The following is a 23,789-nucleotide window of genomic DNA, read 5'->3' on the forward strand; positions in this document are numbered from 1 at the left end:
CTTGAATATAATTTACCTGCCTGCTCTCATTCTTTCTCCTGACTGACAGAATGACTGATGGGCTGATTGAGGTCTTTCTGAAGAACAAACAGCAGTCGACCAGAAATAATTTCCCTAACTCCTGCTCCAGTTAGTATCACGGTGATTTGCTGACCTGCGTTCAGCGATAGACTGAGACAGGTTAATGCGTTTCCTTCGCAACAAACCACACTTATACTAAACAGAAATAGCTGCGGCTGTCAAAAAGAATGAGATTTCATTTTCAAGACGCACAAAGGACAGAAAAAAGACAGATGTGGATGTGTCTTAACCTTAACACACATCACTCAATGCTGGCGACCTCATCACTCTATTTGTGGGTTCCTGAATCTAAATATTGTGCTTAAAAACCCACTTTAACCCTGCTATATGAGGTTATAAAAGGAGAATGTGTGGGTATAAACAATGTGGCATTCAAGAACAAAGCTATCAGGTCTCCTTGTTAGCTTAACTGGCATGCTGATCAGGACCGTGTAAAATGGTTGAAAGCATTTGAGTAAACTGACCTTGACTTGAGATTGTTTTGTTAACTACTGCTTCCAAGGTCAACGTACTGTATACTGTGATACTCTATTTGTATTTCAAAAGTGTGACTTTTTGTCTGTTGTGATAAATGTGGGAGGAGACATTTTCACTTCACAAGTAGCACCATTAAGGATGGCTCTGTTCTGTTCAAGTGTCCCAGTAAGACAGTGTGACAGTGAGCAAGCATGCACAATACCAGGACCCTGAAACTGAAGCAGCTGCGTGGAATTCAGCCATTATTAATATTATTATTTATACCTGTGCTTTTCCGACTGTCCAAAAGTGTCTTCTGTGAAAAAGGCCTGTGTGTTTTAAGTTAACCAGTGAACCACTGTTTCTTAAGCTAATGCTGTACATGTGTAGTTTTAGCAAGCAAACTTTCCACTGTGGAAACTGTAATAATGAGATAGAAATACATAATTTGTTCTGGCTACACACTCTTAGTGCAATTTCCTAATGTTTACATGCCGTGTGCTCTTGCATACTGAGTTTGAGTTTCTGTTTGATCTTGGGTTTTTTTTTGAAGATGCATCACGGATTTTGAATGATACTTTCACAGCTTGATTGATCTTCAGTCCACTTACAGGCTCTGCACACCCACACAGGTGATGGCAATTACTCTGGCTGATTAGACCCGAAGTTGAGGAGACATTACATGATGTCGCCATTCTCTGTGTGCTAATACAAATGATGAAGTTGTTCAATTGTGCCATCATAACGAGTTCATCAGAAACTCGCACAACTAACAGAAAGGTGGGACAGATGTCAATCAAGCACAGTCTGTACACGCCCACACAGTCCATCCTAGAGGTCTAGATAAAATGAGTGGATTGAATTTCCTCAGATGTGTCACTGCTTACCTGCTTTTTTGTGTGAACACAAGAAGGATGAGAGACATTAAGACTGAAATATTTTACTATTTTATCTGGACAAAATCAGTTGAGTAGAATCCCTCAGAGGTGCATTATTGTTTTGGTCTGTAGAGTTCTGCAGTTAAGATGTATGTTTATAGGCCAACACGGAAGTTAGCATCACCCTGGTTCCCCCCACAAAAAGTCAAATACGCTCTGTGGCAAACAAAAGTTTATGATACTTACATGTTTTGTTCATCAAGATATTCACTAATGAACGCCACTTTTATGATTTTTGAAGCGTAAATGCAATCGCCAGAAGTAAAAAGCTAACGTTAGGCTATAAACGAACGACACCACAGTCGCATGACTTCAACATCACCACCACTATGCTTCCAACTTAGAGAATATAGATAGATATCAATATATGGATAGATTGATACAGAGTATAAACACAACAAGGCTGCAAAGGTGGACTAGTGAGTAGACAAGTTTCCTCTGTAGTTTTATTTAGCCACTTGTTAGCAACTGCCTTTTTTAAGACATGTAAAAGCTTTTTTTTTTATGTCCTAAAACAAAGCTTATGTTAACCACAGACCTTATTTCAGGCATTTAACCAAAAACCCATTCAAAAACCCCATTGACTTTGAGAAAGGAAAATGGAAGTGCAAAAATGTTAACTAATTTCCGGGTTTTAGGACTATGTGAACAAATATTCATTCCAGCTGTGGGGAAGGAAAATGTAATTCATTATTGTATCTCAACACATGGCCATCAAAGTGACAGGCTGTGTTGTGCCTCATTAATCACTTATTCTGCTGCAGGATCCAGACTTCACCAAACGGCCCTGATGATCAATGGGATACTATAACGTATACCTTAGATTTCTAATGAGGGCGTTACACGTTATTGTCCATGTGTCTTTACTGACAGCCTTGAATCAATTAATTTAGATTAAGTTGGGAATACAGATGAACAGAAGGACTTTCTAAAGATGAGGATCTAGTGGAGCTGGAGTGCTAACACTGAGATGTCCACAGCTTCTCTCTCCTCTCCCCTCATAAATATTAACTACAGACCCACTGTAGAAACACAGGCCATCAATAATGCAGCTCCCCAAAACGCTTCTTCCCAAATAATTGCAGCTACAAGCCAAGTCCTGGAGACAGCCTCTAAGGTGTGTTGCAGCTGTAGTGCCACTGTCTCATTTTGCCTAAATAATCATTTCACGTTGAGAGCAGAGGCAGTGCAGGGGATATTGGTTTATATTCCTCTCCAGCTGTAATGGGGTTGTGGTGGATGTGTCTAAACTTGTTTGGAACTGAAGGAGAAAGAAAGAGCCTTCAATAAGCTGGTCAACCATGAATGATGAACTGAAGGAAACAGGAGCTGCAGATGTGAAATGCAACACAAAAATGAAGTCACTCTTTTCTTACGGCCTAATTCCTCTAGAACAGTGCTGTGTTACGGTGGTAAAATTGTGGTCAAGCATTTGCAGTTATAGGCAATTAACCTTTTTGCTTTTTGGCCGTAATTAATATTAAAAACATCAGATATGCAGCTGTTTAGCAACATAATCAACAGCACGACACTTCAGTAGCACTGGGAAAGGCAATTAAACACTCCTGAGAGAGGAAAGCCGAAGGAAAGGCACGCAAGCAAGTAATCAGTAAGTAACAAATATTTCATGAATGCGCTTTTCTCCCAACATTTAGACTGAAATGTCATAATTTATTCCAGTTGCTTCTAAAAAACATTAAGTTTCGTCTCATTCAATAACAAAACCAAACCAAATTGACTGCAGCAAATCATTACAAACCACGCGTGTGTGAAATTCATGCAGTTAACATGCATTTGTCACAAATTATTGATCCAACAGCAGATTGTTGATTGATCTCCAATGGTGTTAATGCACAGGCACACCTAAACGTTGCATAATATGTACTTTTGGGTTTAAACATTACAGGCTATTGATAATCAGACCCAGGACAATATGCCTCTCAAGACCCCTGACCCCTGATCTATAACCTCTCTCCATGACTAATGACCCTTAAAACCTCAGCTGGGCCCATTGTCTTCGTATGCATGAATATGGAACACACAGAGCTCGTAAGACAAATACAAGATTCAACATGCTTGGTGGTCTTTTCTAATTCAGGATGTTCAGGAAACGGAATTCTGATAGTGTACCTGTCTAACAAGTGATTACACTTGATCCTTACAGTGATTTCACTCAGATAAACACCATACGTTTAATCATAAAAACAGGAATGACCTTAGATTTAACTCCAAGGCCTTAAATACAGTAAATGGAGCTCAGTGCTGAAAGAAGCACAAGTCTTTTACACTTTTTACAACACTTTTAAAGTTTTAAGTGCCCACATTAGACCACAAACGAGTGCAGCTGCTGTACGGAATCTAATATTCACTATGGTTCAATCCACGGTTCTTTGGCCAGGACCCACAGTCAATGTGCCAGACTGAACGCCGTCGACAACAACTTTGTATCGACTATGATGTGTTAAAGCTGTATCGCACTCTGTGGGTTTCATGTTGCTCAACATCTACAAGTCTCATAAAAAGTATGAAACTCACTTTGATATTTTCTGCCAAAGCCACATCTTCTTCTTTTCTTTCCTCATCTGCAGCAGCATGTGCCGCTGCCCTATCACTTTAATCTGCTGCTCCACCCCTCACTGACCTCATAGCTCCTCTGTGGCCCATGTGTCCTTGCATGTCTCCGTCACACAAACACACACACACACACACACACACCCACACACACCTAAAGCCGTGCACAGGTATTTTCTGACAGCCACATTCTCCCATCACACAGCTGAGTGGAAAAATTAGCTGCATTCTTCTCCCGGGGCAGGAGGTGAAAACACACACACACACACACACACACACACACACACACACACACACACACACACACAGTAGAGCACATATAGCAAACAGCAACCTTCTGTCACAACTGGCTGACTTGCAGCATATGGATATTCCCTGTTCACTTTCAGTCAGCGAGCTTGATCCAAAACTACTGGACCTAACAGGAAAGCTCCTTTGGGCTGTGAGTGTATTAACGTAGGATCCAGAGTCCTGCTAACAAAGAAGGAAACAAAACCCACATAGGGAAACTCGCTGGTGCTCTCCTCCTGAATTCATTGCACAGTACATCTGGTAAATGTTATCCCAACATATGCTTGTATCTCTTTCCCTTATGCAGCAGTGACACAACATCTGTCCGCAGCTGCTGACCTCTGATGTCTCCCTGCTCAGCCCTGGCCTGGCAGTGACTCACCTATCTCGCAGCTCTCTCCAGAGAAGCCCTGAGGACAGTAGCAGCTATAGCCATCACCTTCCTGCAGGCAGCTCCCTCCGTGGAGACAGGGGTTGGTCTGGCATGGGTTATTGTCCACTGTAAAGACAGACAGAGAGAGAGAGGGGGGTTAATTGATTTATGTGAGTTTATAATTTATTTTCTACAGAGAAAGAGCATTATGAAAGTGCGTCCAATGTTGACAAACTCCTGGACTGTACGACAGGCAGTGAGCCAGCATTATGCCCCCCTCATTATCCTCACTGAGCCCCTCCTCCTCTCGCTGCTCTCTGACAGAGATAGAGGAAGAGTAGAGTGGGCAGATAGTACATAGACTCGTCCCTGTCTCTGTGACTTTCTACAAGGTGACGGATTGGCTGTTGTTGCGTCTGTCGTGCCCCTGTTTATCATGACTGATGCTCGGCAGGCGAAGGACAATGTGCTGAGTCGACCCCCCCCCCATGCCGTTCTCCTGCCTCTCATCCCAGGGCCTACTGATGAGCCAAGGTCCTCATAAATTAGCTGATCATAGCCCAGTCATGCATAGTGGAGCGGGCACCTATTTTTATGGCACATTACTGCGTTGCAGAGGAGGTAATAAACACATTTTACCTTGCCGGGCTATAACTCCATACCTCTCCATTGGAAATGTTTTGGCGGATGAATGGTGAGAGATTGAGGAGATTAAGTCGTAATTATTGCTCTTATATTTTAGGATGGGACGGAGGGAGGAGCAGAATTTGACAAGGACGGTTAGAGCGCAGAGCAGGCATTAGGATTTTTTATTCTGTGTGCAAAGAAGGACTGTAGGGAACTGGCTAGATTAACTGTCTTTTTATTATCCAATCCTGATAGGATTGCAGCCCCTGACACAATCTGTCAGGCCATCTAATACACTGCATCTTCTCCATAATAACACCCAGACTCACTTAATGATGTATGAGCAGAGAGATGCTGTGCAGAACACAGAGTGCAGTTCCCCTGAATGTCTGAGAATACTCTCATTTGTGTGTGTGTGTGAGTGTGCAAGCATATGTGCGTGTATTTCTGGATGTTTGTCTGACCCTGACTCATTGCAGGCTGGTGATATATACAGTAACGTGAGTGTGTGTTCAATTTCCTGTGAAACAGGGAGATAGACTCCCTCTGCTGCAGAGAGGCTGCAGTGGGCAGGGGGAGATGATGGAAAGGCTGCCTTTGAAAATGCATAAAAGTGATTCGCTGAATGAAAAAAAAGAACATTAGAGACAGGCTCATTTCTTAAATCAACAGTGGGGAGGAAGAAACCAACACTGTACGTGATATGAAAACATACATTGCTTAAAGGTTAATGCTGTACTGATGGAGACGGTAAAATCTGCAGGTGCTGAGCAGTGCATGACACGTAAAATAAAAAGAAGGCGCAGGATATCGTCGATGTGAGCGCCTGGTTGGATCTAAAAATGTCAGATGATGGAGGAGAGGAAATGGGGGAAAGAGGGGAAGGAAAGGAGGTGTTTGAGTCATTATCCATCTATCCATCCACCATGGGCGAAAGTAGACGGGTAGGATATGGAACTGACATTTAGTCCCCGTACATAATAACAGTGTAACGCACTTCTACGACCTCTAGTTTGATAGTGAGTCAACAGAGAGTCAATAATGTTTCACATTACAACCATCAAACTGCAGCAGAAATACATGATGAAATATATGTTTTTAAATAGCTGGCAGTACTTAGGTACAATTTTGAGGTACTTGTACTTTATTTGAGTATTAATTTTATGCTACTTTATACTTCAACTCCACTACAATTTGGAAGCCAACATTGTGCTTTTTACTCCATTGTTTATTTGACAGTATTTGTTACTAGTTACTTATATGTTACAAATCAAGTAACAAACGGTGTATTATTATGGATTAAGTTACCCAGCAGTATATAAAGTAGTCATTTAACTGTCTTGACAGACAGAAGTGAAACATTATCTGGTTATTGTGTAATATAATGGTGTGCCATCAGTGAAGTGTATGGAATTATACCGCACTGGTCTGACAACCACGATAATTAGTTTTTTGTGTAGAAGTTTACATACCGAGTGCATTTATTTATTACTTTGCTGAACAGAAGATGTTTCTCGATGTGATATAGTTTCATTGTATTGTAACAAAGGTGTAATGTTCCTGTACCTTGACTACTTCCAATGAAGAGCAGCTTGTAGTCACCAACAGTAACTTCAGTGAGCTCTCATGTCGACATTGCTAAATGGCTTAAAACAAGACGACTGTGTTGCTTCTAATCATGATACTCAAGCAGTTAGGCAATAAAGACATTATGAAAAAAACTTGTGTTAGTGGTGCATGACACTGAGGATGCACTAATAGCTATTCAGTACTTAATACCTTCCTTTATGTCCTTTGCAATGCTACTGCTCAATGTTAAAAGCTACAGGTGTAAATGAATGATGTACCTTAAGAAATAAAAGATGCACTCTGCCCTAGAAAGAAATCAAATATTAGTCTGCAGGAAACAATGACCTAATGTTAACACATGAATCCAAAATGAACACTACGTCTAGTTACATCAAAAGCAAAAATCAGGTATGCCGAGGTAAAGATCAAACTGCCTGAGGCAAGAGCTCAGTGATGCCAAAATAAAATCACATACCTTTTTTTAAATGCTTATATTTAAGTTGGGAACATCTCAAAACGTACCTGTGTGCTCTGCAAACCTCTCACCATGCATTAATCTGCCTGAGTCACACTTGTACTGCCAAAGATAAGTCTGACATCTGAGTATCTCTGCATGCAGTTTTGGTATTAAACCTAAGCTACACAAACGTCTCTCCACTTTGAATCACAGCCCAGGAGCACATGTATCTTCTGCAGTGGGAAAGGCAGCGATGCACACAGTGTAACTGACAGCTGAGGACCGGGTCATCAAATAACCTCAACGAGGAAGGCTTCAGTAGCCAAAAGGTGAACTTCTCTTGACCGTTCTCGCAGTCAGTCACACCAGAGGGTGACACTGTATAGCTCTGGCTTGTGCTGCCATCTGCATGAACACTGCACAGGGTTTTCTTTGCCATCGTGAAAAATGACAGTGACATATCTTAAAACGTAATCCATAAGCTCTTTAGGATTTAAGTGGATGGCATCACCAACTGATAAAAAAAAATTAGAGCAAAGCTAGTGTGTGACAACTGTGCTTAATCATGTCGGCATGCATGCGCTTAATGCCTTTTCCTGTTGGTCCTTTTATCCCCACAAAAGAAACCATTTATTTACATAATTTGACCAGTTCCAGTGAAAGTGCCTTAATAACGAAATGAAAAGGACTTTTCCTCAGCCACCACCTACCAGCACTGATAAATGGTGGCTGTGCTGTCTGTGGCAATACAGACTGAGAGCTGAGCTGTAGCAGAACAGGACATTGATCCAATCTGCAGACAATTAGTAACGACTTATTACACACAAATGAGACTGTGCTCTTCACCATCTGTCCACAAACAGTAGCCTGAAGTCTTGGTGGTGACATCATGTGTACAGAGTACAGAAGTGAGACAGCAGTTAAGGATCGTGTGACTACAGCAACATCTCTGTCTAAAGAAATGTTCTGCATGAATGGATGAACACACATGGAATCAGCCATGTAACAGGTAACTTAAAATGAGATGTGGCCGGTTTAACGTTTAAACATTCATGTCAAGGCCGCTATTTCTTTGGATGACATTTTGCGGTTTCCATAATTAGGAGGACGTGAAACAAAAAATGAATATGCAAGTGAAAAACAGATTAAAAAAGGCATGAGAGAGAGAGAGAGAGAGAGAGAGAGAGAGAGAGAGAGAGAGAGAGAGAGAGAGAGAGCGAGAGAGAGAGAGAGAGAGAGAGAGAGAAGAGGATGGAGACAGAGACCCTCCGTGAAAAAGAGGGAAGGAGAGGATGCAAATTAAAATTTAGCATAGAGAAGCACAAGTGTGAGAGAGAGAGATGGATCGAGAATGAGAGAGAGGGAGGAAAAATGTCAGCTAGGGAGGGACAGAAAGTCACAGAGGGAGCTATCATACATTTCCTCCTCTCTTAATGCTTGCTGCTAGCTTATGATTAATTACACACTGGTCTTAAAATAGGTCGCCTCTTCCATTCCTACTGCGTGTCTGTCTTCTTCTGTGTAAAAGACAAAATGGAAAGGAGAAAGAGAGGAAGTCGAGGTCTGAGGAAGAGAGAGGGGAAGAGAAAGACTCAGTTTATGAAATATACGCGTGGAGATAAGAAGATATAATGAAAAGAGAGACATATTAGGCCTAACATGGGTTCAGCTTTCAGGTCTGAGCTTTGCAGTCATACCGCAACATCTCTCCAGTCCTGAGCAGAGTTTCTTGAAATATGTTCCTGTGTGACATTTTACTGCTCTATGGGGTCATCTTAAGTTTTTTCTAAGCCTCTCAGAAGAGAGATTATCTTAGCGTTGTGGCATATTTGGGAAGCTACTCCCCGATGTCAACTCATACATGCACCCAGGATTTAGAATGGACCATAAAAGAGGATTGCGATAAGGGAAATGTCTTTCATCCTATGAAGTCTGAAGCTGAGTGGTTAGCAAATTCAACATAATGGAAGCCTGCAGAAAAGGTTGTGCTGACAGAAACACTAAACTCTGCAGGAATAAACGTCCGACACACACACAGACTACACAAAACTGCACACACATGCACTTACATTTACTGTATATACACCTGCTTATCGCCCGCCACGTTGCTGTGCTTGGACTCACTGAACCTTGTAATAGCTTTGCTGAGACAGAGATCATGCCTCGGCCTGTTCAAGTGTTCCCCGTCTATGAGCGTGATAAGCCATCACCTGGGCCCAGCAAGAGCTGCCCCGTTAAAATTTAATGCTACAGTACATCCCTAAAAGGTACTGAGGCACACAGAACAGTTAGAGCCATATGGATGGCTGCGCTAAACTGCAAAGTATGGGCTTAAATACAGCCGTTGTCGTCATCACTGTGGCGGCTCGATGAGTCTGTACTGTGAAATATTCATTGTCACTTGCATGATGGCTACAGCGAGCATGTGTTTTATGCGTTTAGTGGTGATACACAGCAAGAAAAGGCATACATAATACATTAGTGTAAGTGGCTCTGTCAATGCTGAATGTCACCTAAGCCAGGTCCAACAACACATCTGGAGGAAGCCCAAATTAAGATGATTCACAGGTATGTCGCATGTATCGGTTAGGATAATGTTGTACTCGCCAAAGTACATGCAGAAATCTGGAAACACAGCGACATTGCTACAGCAAAGTCCAAGAGGGCAAGAAATTAATGTTGAGAAGATCGATCAGACAGTTTACCCCGACTATCTTAACCACTTAATCCTTCATTGATACGACAGGTCAACATGAAACAAACAGGAAATGAGGGGAGAGTGAGAGGGGTCTGACATGCAACAAAGGTTCATGGCTGGTATCGAAGGGATGTTACGTTTACATGGAATGCGCCTCAACCTGGATGCTCATGTTTCTTTACTTGTTGGACTTCTTTTCTCCCATGTCACCATGTTAAATGTTAAAACAATTATTTTGTGAAGAAAATTACACCCAACTGGAACTCCATCCAGGCGACAATTACCTGCAATGACTTTTTGGCCAAAGTGAGCTGTTCACTGAGTCATCTGAATGACCTGCATGAGTCCAGGTTTCCATCTCTCCCCTGACAGGACGGACCGAGGCAGACAGACTCACAGGTAAGAACATGATCCGTGTATCAACGTGTCCCCAGACAGGCAAGTCACTCACTGCAGATGAGCTACAATTACTGCCGTGGTAAGCTGAATACACACCGGGGGGAAATATGAAACCTATTTCAGCTGAAATATAGATAACAGATAACTAACTCTAGCACAAAGCTGCAGACCCCACTGCAGCCTCAGATTACTTCAAAGTGATTGATTTACAGAGGTGAGCCCCGAGAGGGTGGAAAGGGAGGGCGAGGGGGTGGGAGAGGACAGAAGACGAGATGGAGAGAGACAGAGGTTAAATTTGTCTTGTTGGCGGCGCTGCTCTGGTTTGGTGCTGATGATGTCAGCTCCCCGTGCAGAGGCTGACAGTTTGCAGCGTGGAGTATTACACAGAAACTCTTCATCCCTGCAGTCCGTGAGGTCGTACACACAACGGGGAGGGTCAGTGCGCCTTGCCTCCCTGAAACCAAGCCTCCGCCTCTCCCTTTTAACCCACTGCACCAACTCTGACTAACTTTTTCAAGCCTCTTATCAATTACTCAAATTAATAATTAGAGGTCAGAAGGGAAAGTCACTATTTGGTGAGAGGTTACAAACAGACATTGCTTTATTTTAAGGGGCAGAGGCCAAAAAGGGTTGGGGACCACTGGTCTAAATTTATTCAGAGAAGCTAACGGTGCCTACAGTAGAGACTGTGCCAGAGCTGCAATCTTGCAAGTTCATTGCCTGTCACACTGTACAAGGTGGGTGTAATAAAATTGTGGCTGCAGTCTGTGTCAGACTACAAAATTTATATTTAGTGGGACTTTGGTCCTAAATTTCTGACACAGACTGCCTTTAGTAGCTCAAGCTCTGGATGGATGAGTCTCAATGCAATCTAGGACCACATTCTCACCACGTTTAGCCAAGAACCGCACACTGTAAAGGCGCCACACAGTACATGTGTGTGATAAAATGAATCTGGGCATGTGGTTGCAAGGACCACAAAACTACAGCACTATCAATCCAAGGGGTCACACACAGTATAAAGCCCTCTGTTGTGAAGAATAATAATGTAATTCGCTATTGATCTCCCCACCACAGGGAGATCAGAGCCCCTGGTCAGCTACTGAGCGTTCCTGAGCTGGCAGGAAGTCAGCGCTCAAGGACAACTGACAACTTAGATACTTGCTGAATCGGGGCTTGAACCCAGCTTGACCACTTGAAAGGCTGCAGACGCCACCCTGCATCCTCTGGGAGTGTGTTTGTATCTTAGAGGTAAGGTTGTGGATGGGGCGGCGATGTGAGTACTGTACCGAGCCCGAGCGGAGCAGCCTTTGACAAACTAGGATTGATGAGCACTGCAGGGGAGGGAGCAGCTATTTCGGTCTGTCTGGCCACATGCGGTGCCCCGTGTCTGAGAACACACCTTTGTGTATGTGTGAGAGTGTGTGTCCAGGGGTAGAACAGGTGAAAACAACACTGGATGTAGACCGCAGTCTGTAATGTCAAACATAGTGCTCAAACATTCCACATGTAATCCATTACACTAATGCATTAATTATTACTGAGCACGCTGAGAGTTGCAATCAACACTGGATTACTCAAATGACTTAGACCACCTTGCCAATATATTACACTGTTCCAAGTAATTATTTATTTACATAGCGCTATCATCAATTTACAGTCATATCTTTATGGTGTAAATCAACCGTGCAGGTGTGTGCAAGAAGAAAATAAGTCTAATAACACCTATAAGTTAGAATATATATCCACACTAAAAATATACAAAAATACAACAATGAAAAATTCACATAGACAGTTTTAGAACTGAGTTTCTGATTCTATTCCATACAGAGTCCTTTCCATTTTCAGCCTCACCTCCTCTCAACTGAAAATGTTTTCCTCCTGTCTGCACAAGCAAACACATACATACACATGCACGCACGCACTGACACACACACACACACACACACACACACACACACACACACACACACACACACACACAAAGTATGAAAAAGCATGACACTTGCAATTAGCTACAGTGCCAGAAGCCTGAGACAGCAGAAAGCAGCCGATGCGCTCTTAGTGAGCACCTCGTGAACCGAGCGTCACAGTGAATCAGCCTGGAGAGGGCCAGGGAGGAGCAACATGCCACCAATTCAATACAGCCCAATTCAGCGGGGCCTGCACGGCGAGACTGATGAAGAAATTGAGGGTATATTGTTATAAGAGCCGCACTTGTGGTGTCTCCATTCGTCCTAAATAAATTGCATTATCTGGGCTGTCAGAGTGGCAGGAAAATAATCCATCCTGGTTTATCATCACAAACACATTCTATCCACCTCGGAGATCCCCCCCCCCCCCCCCCTTCAATATGTCTTTGCTCTCATTTTCAGGGCTTTGTGAAATGAGAATATTGAATCAACCTTTTTTAAATTATCCAGCAATATTCTATATGTGCAGAAGAGGATGTAGATGGTGTAACAGTCATCATGAATTATTCATATTCCACATGATCACTGGAAAAACATGCATTGTTACACATCAAGTGATGCCACAGTGCAATGAACATGCACGTATGCATGATTAATATGCCTTCTCATTAAATGAGAGATGTACACATAGATGAAGGATCCGTTCTTATTTCAAGTACTATTAGACAAGTAGACATTTACTTGAGATTTTCAGAGTGGAGTAAAAAGTGGTAAATAGGTATGCTCTTGACCTTGAAATGCACTTTGCCCATCGGTTTGGTATTTTCATTGTGAGAAAGTGTGAGGCGAGGTGCAACAGATAAGAGCCACATGCAAATCAAATAGTGCAAGCAGAGGTGTTGGTATTCCGGCTAAAATTGGGTCTGTGTGTCACTCAGTTGACATTGTAGTACCAGCCTATACAAAATGGGTGATGAAAACAAGTAGCATTACGTAATAATCCTGAATAAAGGATCTAAACACATTGATTAGATACTGTAGAACAGGCTGTGCTGTGAGTATTTCTTGTTATCTGTTATCTCCTCCACTGCTGGTAGGCTGCATAGAAGCCTTCCTCTCCAGTTGTTTCAATCCCCACAGCCATCTGAAGGCAGCAGGACAGACGCACATCTGCACTTTCTACTTGTCACATCAAATTGCACAATGATCCATTGTGGTTACCCTGAAAAACATAACACAAAACCAACACCAGGCTGCAGTGTATCTGGGTACATCAAATTGGTTGGATGTAACTCTGTATGTATCTGCAAGTTATAGCTCCTATGCTGTGAAACATCCGCCTGGGTTCATTCTGCAATGCTGAGTTCATTTCTGCTTTAAATGTAGACTTGAGACTCATCTTTTTGGCCAAACTTTTTCATTAACGTCGTTTTTTGCTTGCAGTCTTTGGGTTACATGAAAGGCGCTTAAAATTAAGTGTATCATTATTATTATCAAAGGGGGAAAAGCACACAGTACAACACTCCTCTGATTGCTTTTTAAAATGCAATTTTGAATTTGCTATATATATAATTACAACTGTGACTGCGTGATTGTTTTGGTTAAACTTGTTAGGGGTGATTCAGGAATCAAGCAGTTCCTGCACAGAATACTTATTGTGTGGATCATTGTGTTGTCAATATAAAAACATGCATCACAATAGAAGACAAGCTCGCTTTCAATATGTCCACAAATATAAATTCACCTTACAAAGGCACATTGTCTGCCTTTGGCAACACATTTGTGGTGCTCTATGTTTGTGTCTTGTGAATCTGCAGCTCACAGAAAAACAACACAGTTTCCACTCTTGCAGTCTTCTCTTCTCTGAGCCATTTTCATCATGTCCCACTGTGATTGGCACAGCTGCTTAAAAGGGACAAGACGGATAATGTGACTGGCTGAGAAGACAATGATTAATCACCGAACCCTCCTATTTATATTCTACGTCTTCCGAACCTCTTGCACATATTGTGGTGCGTAAATATAAACAAAAGTAACAATCATGCTTGGACACGCCTACACTGACCTTACACACATGGCCTAGCGTGTTGTGCAATTTAGTGCAAATATGCCATCTCAAAAGAGCCACACACACACACACACACACACACACACACACACACACACACACACACACACGCACACAGACAGACAGACAGACAGATAGGGGATCTCATACTCCCTTGCCTGCATGTTTGTATTCCACTGCGGTTACTATAAAGAAGTTGTTCTGACAGCAGAGCAGCGCTATTAGGAGAAGCAAGCTGCGGGCAGGTGGGGGGGGGGTTGCCTGGAGACCTGTTTAAAACTCAACAAAGAAGAACTATTTTACATGACCTCACCGTGCCCCTGCCAGCAGAAACTCTGAAAATAAGCGCGCCTCCCAAAATTCCTCTAAGCCACCATTGCAATTTGCAAACATACCCTTTCTCTTTATAGCTTACCAGATTCTGTAATTTACACCTTCATATCCACCGCCCCCACCATTTAAGAAACCTTCCTCCCCTTGAGTCACTTTTTTTTCCCCCCGTCGATGAATCCTCCCCGCTGGGACGGATCTGTGGGTGTGTCTGACGAGCCCTACATGAAGGGACCCCTCAACCCATCCACCCGCTGAGGGCTGGCTGCTGCATGATGCGTTGTGACTGACGCTGGGAGCCAAACACCCCTTGCCACTGCTCCGCTCTGACTTCAGCGCCGGCGAGAGAGAGAGTGAGAGGGAGTGAAGTCAGTCAGGCAATCTGGCAGCTCGAAAACCCCAGCTGGGTGCACTCATCCTCTCCGCTGCCACTCCTCTGTAGCTAGAAAATACCTCAATTTGAAATCATACATATCGCTGTTAACCTTGATGGCAGGCGGCTCCATTTTCTGCGGCGTGTGCCTGCGTGTGTGACTGGCTGAGTCGCTGACGGATATGTGTGCGTCTGACTGCAAATGGAGAATGAAAATCCGAGGGTAACATCTCAGGGATGCTGCTGCTATTCAAATCTTGTTGGGTGTGCTTCAGGCATAATAGACCCTGTATTTCCACTGTGTGTGCTGAGCAGTTCCACATCATAATAAATATATACCCAGATCCTTCTCGTTTAGAGCTAATAAAAGCAGTGTGTTGGCGCAGAGAGGAACTGATCTATAAAACAACATGTCTCCATTCTTTGCCCTCTAAGAGGGCAGACCTTTTAGATGCAGATAGAGAGGTGAAATATTCTTTCAGTAAAAGGAAGCAGATTCCTGACGTTGATCTGATAGCACCTGAATGCTCCATTGTAACGGTTACCTACACAACCCGACCTGGTTAGTCTCTCACTGCTCTGCACAGCTGCACAATGACTCCACACAGAGGATTATATTCCTTGTGACAGCACCCTGCCAAGCTCTCTGTCTCCATCCATCCTTCCTATCATTTCCCAATTGGTGGCAAACAGAGGTGATGTTGTTCGTTGCTTTATGAAACTCTACGCACCCTCAGGGGCGCTAAGGCTGTACCTGACAATAAAAACTCAGATAGGGATTCATCGGGGAAGAAATAAAAAAACAGCCCTTCTCAGTAAATCCGCGACTGCGTTTTTAATGGGGTGACATGTGGCTCAGCAGAGGTCCTCTCTTATCTGGTTTACAGACACGGCTAAATGAAAGTGACTACAATAAAATCGGAGATGACGACGGCTGAATGCTCCAACAAGCAGTCGATGGTTTCATCTGCTGTGTAGCTGAATGTTTATACTTTGCAGTTTTATTCCTCATTGAGCCCGTTGGTTAGACTGTCTTCTCCAAAAGCCAAGAGGAGTAACTGCTCTCAATGTTTGGCTGGTATGGGAATAGCCCTGATTATTGTTATCTTCCAATCCAAAAACGCAAAGTTATGGAAAGTTGAATGTTGGAGAAAGACCACAAATTCTCTCACAACAATGTTTTATGCATATGTGAGCATAAGGCACTGCACTAACAAAACAAATGCATGATTAAAAAGCATATGTTGTGCCCAGGGAAACAGAAGAGTGGAGCTTAGCATCCACTGTTACTGAAGTTAACATAGCACTTTGGTCTGCCGCCCGAATAATCTTTAGAGGGCTGTGAGATGAGTAAATATTCATAAAAACAACAACAAAACTTGTTTTGCAGTTCTGGTGCGGATCTGATACCAGTAACAGTCAAGAGACTCAGTCATTCATCTGCCATAATGGGAGCTGTGGGTCATACAATCTAGAAAATAAAATACAGCTGCTTGTGATGGGGCTCCTAGAGGCTGAATAATCACCAGGTTTTGTTGTGGCAGCAAAGATAATAAAGCATTTTTATGATGCCATAAAAATGCCTGTTTTAGACAGCTTCTCTGTGTTTTTTCAGGCTCACTGCAGAATGTTAAACCCAAATTTTGATGGTGCATTAGCTTTACAAACATAGCTGTTTGTTTCATTAACTTTTACATGCATAAATCAACACTTTCTATTCCCCAAAATGTCAACTAACACTTTAATATTTTGCTTGAGCTTTTCTCCTGCTACACAGAAAATCCCTCACTGAATTATTTAGTCGCTGTGTGTTTTACTTTAACAGTTTAAAAACCAACAGCACTTTGCAAAACTGCAAATATTTGCCTTTCATATTGCTGCTTGCTGTAATGTTCAATGACCTTTCCAGGCACAGCACTTGACTTGTGCCATGGAGAGACTGAGTACCATGAGCTGCTGTGCTTACACACAAGTGAAAAAACGTATCTCTGCTAAAGTTACTCTAGATGTTACAGGCACTCCAGATCGCTTTAGCCGCAGGCTTGATAGCAGGCCTGTTATCGATAGCACTAGCACCCTGTTCTGCGGCGTGGGAAGGCTCGCAAGAGGAAGCAGCCAGTGATGTCTGCAATCACCCATCCAATCTGCAAACCTGGTTTTCCAATGCCGGCCTCGGTGGCCAGCATGCTCCTTCCACCCCTCCCCGGGGTTAAACAACGCAGCCACAGTATGCCGTTTACCCAGGACCAGAGCTTCCGACATAGAGGCTAATCTGAAGGTGCCAGCTTAACATAGGGAGAATCAGGGAACACATGCACACAACACTACAAGCTTTAGCAACATTGTCATCCACGTAGCCACCAATGACGTGTAAGGATGAAGCAGTCAGGTCCCAAAAGAACGCCTAGCTAGGACATTTGATGGTTTCTTACCCGTGTCAGGCAATGTTTTTGTAATACACAGGGTTTTGTTTTTAGAACTGGCCTTCTTGGTGGGCATCTATGACCTGCTGAGAGGGGCACGACTATTTTATCCAGGAATATAGACAGGTGTTTATGGAGAGTTTGACATTACAGATTTAAAGCAAATTCAGTGTATTTTCAACTGGTGTGCATTATCATTATCAACAGTCAGCGATTGACACAAAAGGCTCAGTGTGATTTCTCACCACAAAGTATTTAAGCTCATTTTCAACACTTTGGTTGCTTCGTTATTCCCCTGGTTAACAGGATACAAAGAGCCTGTGCTCTGTCAGCACAGAGTGGTGTGTAACGGCGTTTCATCCCACACCACGATGGAGCCCAGCATCCCTCAAGGCTGTGCTTTAACAAATCCCATTCATTTAATATGCAGCAGCCAATAGCACAGGATTAGATTCAGCAGGAGTGTTTGATATGGAAAAATGGTGGAATTACACCATGAAAAGAATGAAGAAGAGGAACTTGGAGACGAGAAGCAGATAGAAGGATGACAGATTAGGCTTTGGATGGATTTAAGGGAGGTGACTCTTTTTTAAAAGGCAGTGACGAGGATCCTGCTGAGGCTGAGGACCGTACAGGGGACAGATACGTTTAGACGGCAATTGACTGCCTAGTGTTGTACCACATTGGAGTTCAAGAGGCTATCAAAACGTTATGCCAGAGAGAGTCATAACAATGACCAGAGGAGTAATAAAAGACACAAAGTCAGGGAGATGGGGAGCGAGGGAGACCGAGAAAAAGCTGGTAAGGGAGAGATAGAGACAGAAAAGAGAGAGAAAGAAGGATAGAGAAAAAAAAGATGGGGGATACACGGAGAGAGAGGCAGGAAAATCAATAGACTTCTATATGCAGCATTGAGAATGTGCCCTCTCGCTGCTCCAGACAGCCGATCCAAGGACTCCAAAGCCAGCAGACAAACTGAACATCTATCCACAGACCCATACTGATAATATGCCACGCCAGCCTGTCCCTGTCTCCATTTATCTCCGTCTTTCCCCCTCAAATACACACACACACACACACACACACACACACACACACACACACACACACACTCACACACTTCAACCTACTGGCTCTTCTCCTCCAAATTTAACGCTCTAATTTGGTTGAGGGCTGGCTGCCGTGTTATTGATGCTGCCAAAGGTCTGATCCATCTTGAGCCTGGGACAAGGCTTTAGTCAAGATGGCTATAACTCAGAAGTATCCTGTTCCCTGTTCGCCAGAGTGTCACACTGGCATTGGTAATTTAAAGGCTGGACAGACAGCCAACATTGCTGTATCCACCCGCCTTGCTTTGTCACCCCAAACGGCTGGATGCCAGTGCTCTGAACCATTCGGTAAATTTCCATGCTTGTTGGGATTCTCTGGACTGCAAACCACTTTTGTAACTTTTTTGTGGTGCTACAGACTTCCATAAATACTGTCTTTAGGATTATACAATATGGAAATGAAGATATGAGTAATTGAAAAAGAAATAAAATGAAACGTGTTTACTTTCTCACAGTGTTCACAGTGAAGGATTAAGACATATTCTGTGTTTGTGTGTGTTTGGATGTGATGGGGCGACATGTGGGATGGATTATCGAGGTTTACTTCTGAGCAAGCTTGGCATGCTGGTGCTTCTTCACATATATTTAGTACTTACGTGTGTGTATGTCCACCCATCTGTGTGGGTTTAGCTGGAGGCCAGAGCGATAGGGAATTGGAAAGGTGGATGTGGCATTATATAGCAGCGTCTTATCACTCTGATATATGGCCAAATGGGACATAGAGGGGCTGAGACTGTTCTGATAACAAACAATGAATGAAGATTGGAAGGAAGTGAAGAAATGAGAAGAAAGAAAGAGAGGAGGAGGGAAGGAAGGGAAAAAAGATGAGGAGGAACAATGTGCTCTCTGGAGGCCCATGGGACTATGTTAGTGTAGTCTCTGATCATTGATTAAAGAGGTTTATATACTCCCACCTACAGCATCATAGAGGACACACTCACCCCTCTCTTCCTCCCCCCCCCCCCCCCCCCCACCCATTCTTCCTTCCCAGAGCTGTCCATCCCTCTGCCCTTTCCCTCCTCTCTGTCCCTATCTTGCTGTTTTAATGGGCAGACAACCACTGCTGTAATTTTCTCTCTACTACAACTGACAACTACAAAAGGTCACTCAGAGGGAGGGGTCTCATGCTTCTAATCACTCAACAAGAGCAGGGCCACTCAGTCCATTCAAATGTCACCGTATCAGAAATACTGATAAAGACAAAAATGTACTCTTGTACTCCTGTGCTGTTTTCTTTTTATTTCCACATGTAATAAACAGACTAAAATTCAAGCTGGAGGAAAGCAAGTGTCCTTAAGCTGCAATTACATAAGGCAAAATGTTTCTTTTCTGACTGCAATCTGAATTACATGTGCACTAAATTAAATGATAAGATTAGTGTCATGGTCCAGAGCAAGCATTCAATACAGCACTTCACCTCAAGCAATCACGATGGTCCTGTATTGACCATTTGCACTGTTATTAATTAGCCACTGCGCTTTCTACCAAAACCACAGTTTTATTAGAATATCCTCCTCCTGCTGTTATTAAATGGAAGAAGGTAAGTCCCCCGCTTCACAATCTCCTGTAAACTAGAAAACATCACTTCGCCAAAGATGGTTCCCCTGGGAAAGACTACCACTACTCAGACAAGACGGTCACTGTTGAACCAAACAATGGAGGCAATCATGTGGTGAATCTTCGACGTAAGTCAAGTGGGCGAACTGCTAAAAAAAAAGACCTCCAAAAACATACAGTAATTGGAAGTCATTTCACAGTACATGACAAATTTCCATCCGTCAAAAATACTGCAAAATGTTAACGTCACTTCTTTTGGCAGAATCACATTTCTGTCTGAATGATTGAGGTGTTAACACGGGGCGTATGTATTCTGAATAGGCTGTTATACTTATTATGAGTGACATAAAAGGCTTCATGTAAATGCTGCTACCTCTCTCCATGTGATGAGTTATGAAGAAAAGTTTTAGAAACGCACTTTACTGAGCAGGATGACTAATGATCTGAGTCATAATTTTAGAAATGTATTTTCAAAGAATACACCAGACACTCTGAGCTGAGGATGAATGAGTGGCATTAGTTTAGCAGGAACACATAATACACGTTAATTCTAAACAGATGCACTAAACATTATGCAAACACATTTGGGTTGTTAAGATTACAAATTTAGACAAGGAAGAGACGAGTGGCCCTAAAAATACAGCGTCTGTTATATTCATTGACTCTGTGGTTTTCTGCCACAGTCGCAGGTCCATTAACTATCAAAGGAAATCAATGCGAGCATGCTGAGACAAACAGCTCAGACACTGCTATCATTGTTCAGGTAGTTCGGGGATGGAGTGCGAGAGAGGAAAGTTGAGCCGAACGCGAGGGAAAGAGCCGAGCGAACATGAACAAACTTGAAAATGAGAAAGGAGAAGAGACCACAGTCAATTACAAGTCCCATCTTGTAGTTTGTGTCTACATTGATTTGTTGGGGACTAGGATCTCTGCCTCTCCCCCAGTTCACCTAATTGCACTCACTCTGACCCACTAATTACTTCGCTAAGACCTAGTTGGTCTCACCTCAGTGCATTGCCTTGCGGTCTGGGGCTGTCTCTCTATATACCAACGTGGGAGGACAGGAGAGGAAAGGAAGAGGATGTGAAGGCAAAGAGAACGAACAAGCCGCGATTAAGAATGCATGATGTATGTCAGAGTAAGAGAGAGAGTGGAGATGTAGAACGAAACAACAAGAGACAGACACAGTAAAGACATAGAGGTGCATTTTTTTGATGTGGTTTGCAGGGTTTGTGAACTCAGGTGGAGGGCAAGCAGCAGTGTTAACTTAGTGCTGTTACTGTACTGTATGTCACCTCAGGATAGCTATGACGTGAATGATGTTTCTGGCTCTCACTGAGAGCGTGCATAATTAAATAAATCGCTACTGATTAGATAATCACTCATAATCATGAAGATAATAGTGACAGTGAAGTTCATTCTTTGGGAATACCGGGAGCGTACGTACCTGATGGCATGAGCCCAAAGGCCCAGTTGGGTCCCAAAATGCCGAAAGGATTGTTTGTGTCTTTGTTGTCTTTGTTGTCTGACGTCACCGAAGATTTGTGCTCTTCTGACTTTGGGCTCACGCCTTTGAAAGGTGTCCACCGACTTCCAACCACGAAGGACTCAGACACTGCAGACCTGGATTCCATTTCTGTGGCGCCAACGTTGGAGTCTGACGCGAAGGTAGTCAACTGAATGACACCCGTAGTCGTTTGAGATCCCTCACTGGGTGATGGAGTATCTGAGATGTGGTCCTGCCGGTCGGGTGCGCTTGTTGTTTTCTCCCTCTCTTCTTGAACCCATGAAATGGAAATAGATGGCTCCTCAGTGGTGGCGCTGTCTGAGGAATTTTCTGTGGTGGTAGGATCCGTCCTCTGTGTGTCTCTGGTTGTCAGGAGCTCCACTGTGGTTACCTCAGAAGTTGTCAGCACCTCCATTAGGGCTTCAGGTGTGGGAGTCACGACCTCCTTTCTGCTCGTGCCTTTGCTGTGCTTCCTAAAAACAGGAGTGGAACCTGAATTTGAACTACTTTCTCCTCTTCGTGAAGAAGCAGAGGAGAGGTTGTCAGCAGGCCGGTGGACATAGAGGATCTCTCCTCTGGCCTCCTCGGCTGTGTCTGGCTCCTGGGAGCCCTGAGGTGGGGTGGTGGGCTGTTCCACTAGCTGCCACTGGGACAGAGTAGTGTGTTCTGCCACAGTGACAAGCTCAGTCTGGCTTTGGCTGAGTGAAGACTCTGTTTCACGACTCAGTTTGACACCACTGCTTTCCGAGTTGTTGGCTTTCAATCCCAACCCACCAGGAAAGTTGCTCCCTTCACTGCTCCCCTCTATCTCCCTCTCCTCTCCTGATGCAGTTCTGGCAGCTGATGGAGTGTTAGCATCTTCTCCATCCTGGTCCCTCCCCTGGCCTGAATAGTTTTCCGGGTTGTCCTGGCGAAGGGAGCTGGGCAGGGTCATCACCTCGAGTGGCCCTGCTTTGGCTTCCATAGGCTCCCAGGTGGGACGTTTACCCACATAGGCCACATTTCCAGGGGGGCCTAGTTTGGAGCCACGCATGGACTTGATGGCCCACCGAAAGTGGCTGCTGGGGGCGGGAGCAAAGGCCGGGCCTCCTCTGGGATCCTGAGGACTGGATAAGTTGACATGTTCACTGGGTGGTGATCTCTCGTTGGGACCTGATGCAGTGAATTCTACGGGGAACACAGAGACAGAATAGACTAATTAATACAATTCCATTATGGGGGTGGGGATGGCGGGGGTGGATGTAATTTTATGGATGTGGAATTAGCAATTAAAACTCAAGGCTGGCTTACATGAGCCCTATATAACTCTTACAGGGAGCACAGTTTCAAAATTAAGAGTCTGCTAAGATCTGTCTCATCTTATTGTAAACATACATATTGTAATCATCTTATGGTAAACAAATTGTAGTCATGTAGGATCCCATCGGTCAATCAGAGGATGGTTGAGAATATATGTTTTCAGGGCCTTTAAACCTGGTCCAGTCCGACATCTGAACCCTATAATATTTTAATGAAAATGTTCCAATCACTTTAGACATTTTTGGCATTAAATAATCCCATTCAGAACCAATGATCTGAGGCCTAAACCAACTAAAACCTTCTCGCTGATTACTTTACATTATTTTCCCCAAACGCTGTCTTCTCAGGCAGCTTTTACTCCTAGGCTGTCTAGACACCCAATAACCTCCAAATAACACAATTCTTAATAATATTTGCAATTACTAATAAATAACAAACTGTCAAACTGTATTACTACACGCAGGTTATGTTCAATCCAGTGAATATTGTGTATATATATTTATGTTTTACATGCAGAAACTGCATGTCACATTCATAAATGTGATCATATACTTCTCCATACTCCATCATTTTATGTACTAATACATCAAATTTCCCAACAGCCCATATTGTGTTTAGCTTGAAGTTTGTTGAAGGTGTGCATCTGCAAATATCATACAAAGACATTAAGATGTAAATGGGAATTAGGTTCAATTTCCCTTCCATGTTTATTCTAACCTGTAGACAAGCTGTACTTTTTGGTGAGCTAGC

General features: G+C 43.3%; 1 protein-coding gene across 1 annotated transcript in view; it reads right to left on the reverse strand.

The window, feature by feature from the left end:
• ncanb (neurocan b) overlaps positions 1-23,789 on the reverse strand; it is a 94,710-nt gene that overhangs the window by 43,655 nt on the left and 27,266 nt on the right. Inside the window, exons 8-9 of the mRNA XM_070909062.1 lie at positions 21,681-22,907; positions 4,720-4,836 (exon numbers count right to left, since the gene is read on the reverse strand). Coding sequence (XP_070765163.1) covers positions 4,720-4,836; positions 21,681-22,907 — 1,344 coding nt within the window. The remainder of the gene's footprint in view (positions 1-4,719; positions 4,837-21,680; positions 22,908-23,789) is intronic.

The sequence above is a fragment of the Enoplosus armatus genome, chromosome 7 (genome assembly GCF_043641665.1).
Source record: "Enoplosus armatus isolate fEnoArm2 chromosome 7, fEnoArm2.hap1, whole genome shotgun sequence".
NCBI classification, from domain to species: Eukaryota; Metazoa; Chordata; class Actinopteri; order Centrarchiformes; family Enoplosidae; genus Enoplosus; species Enoplosus armatus.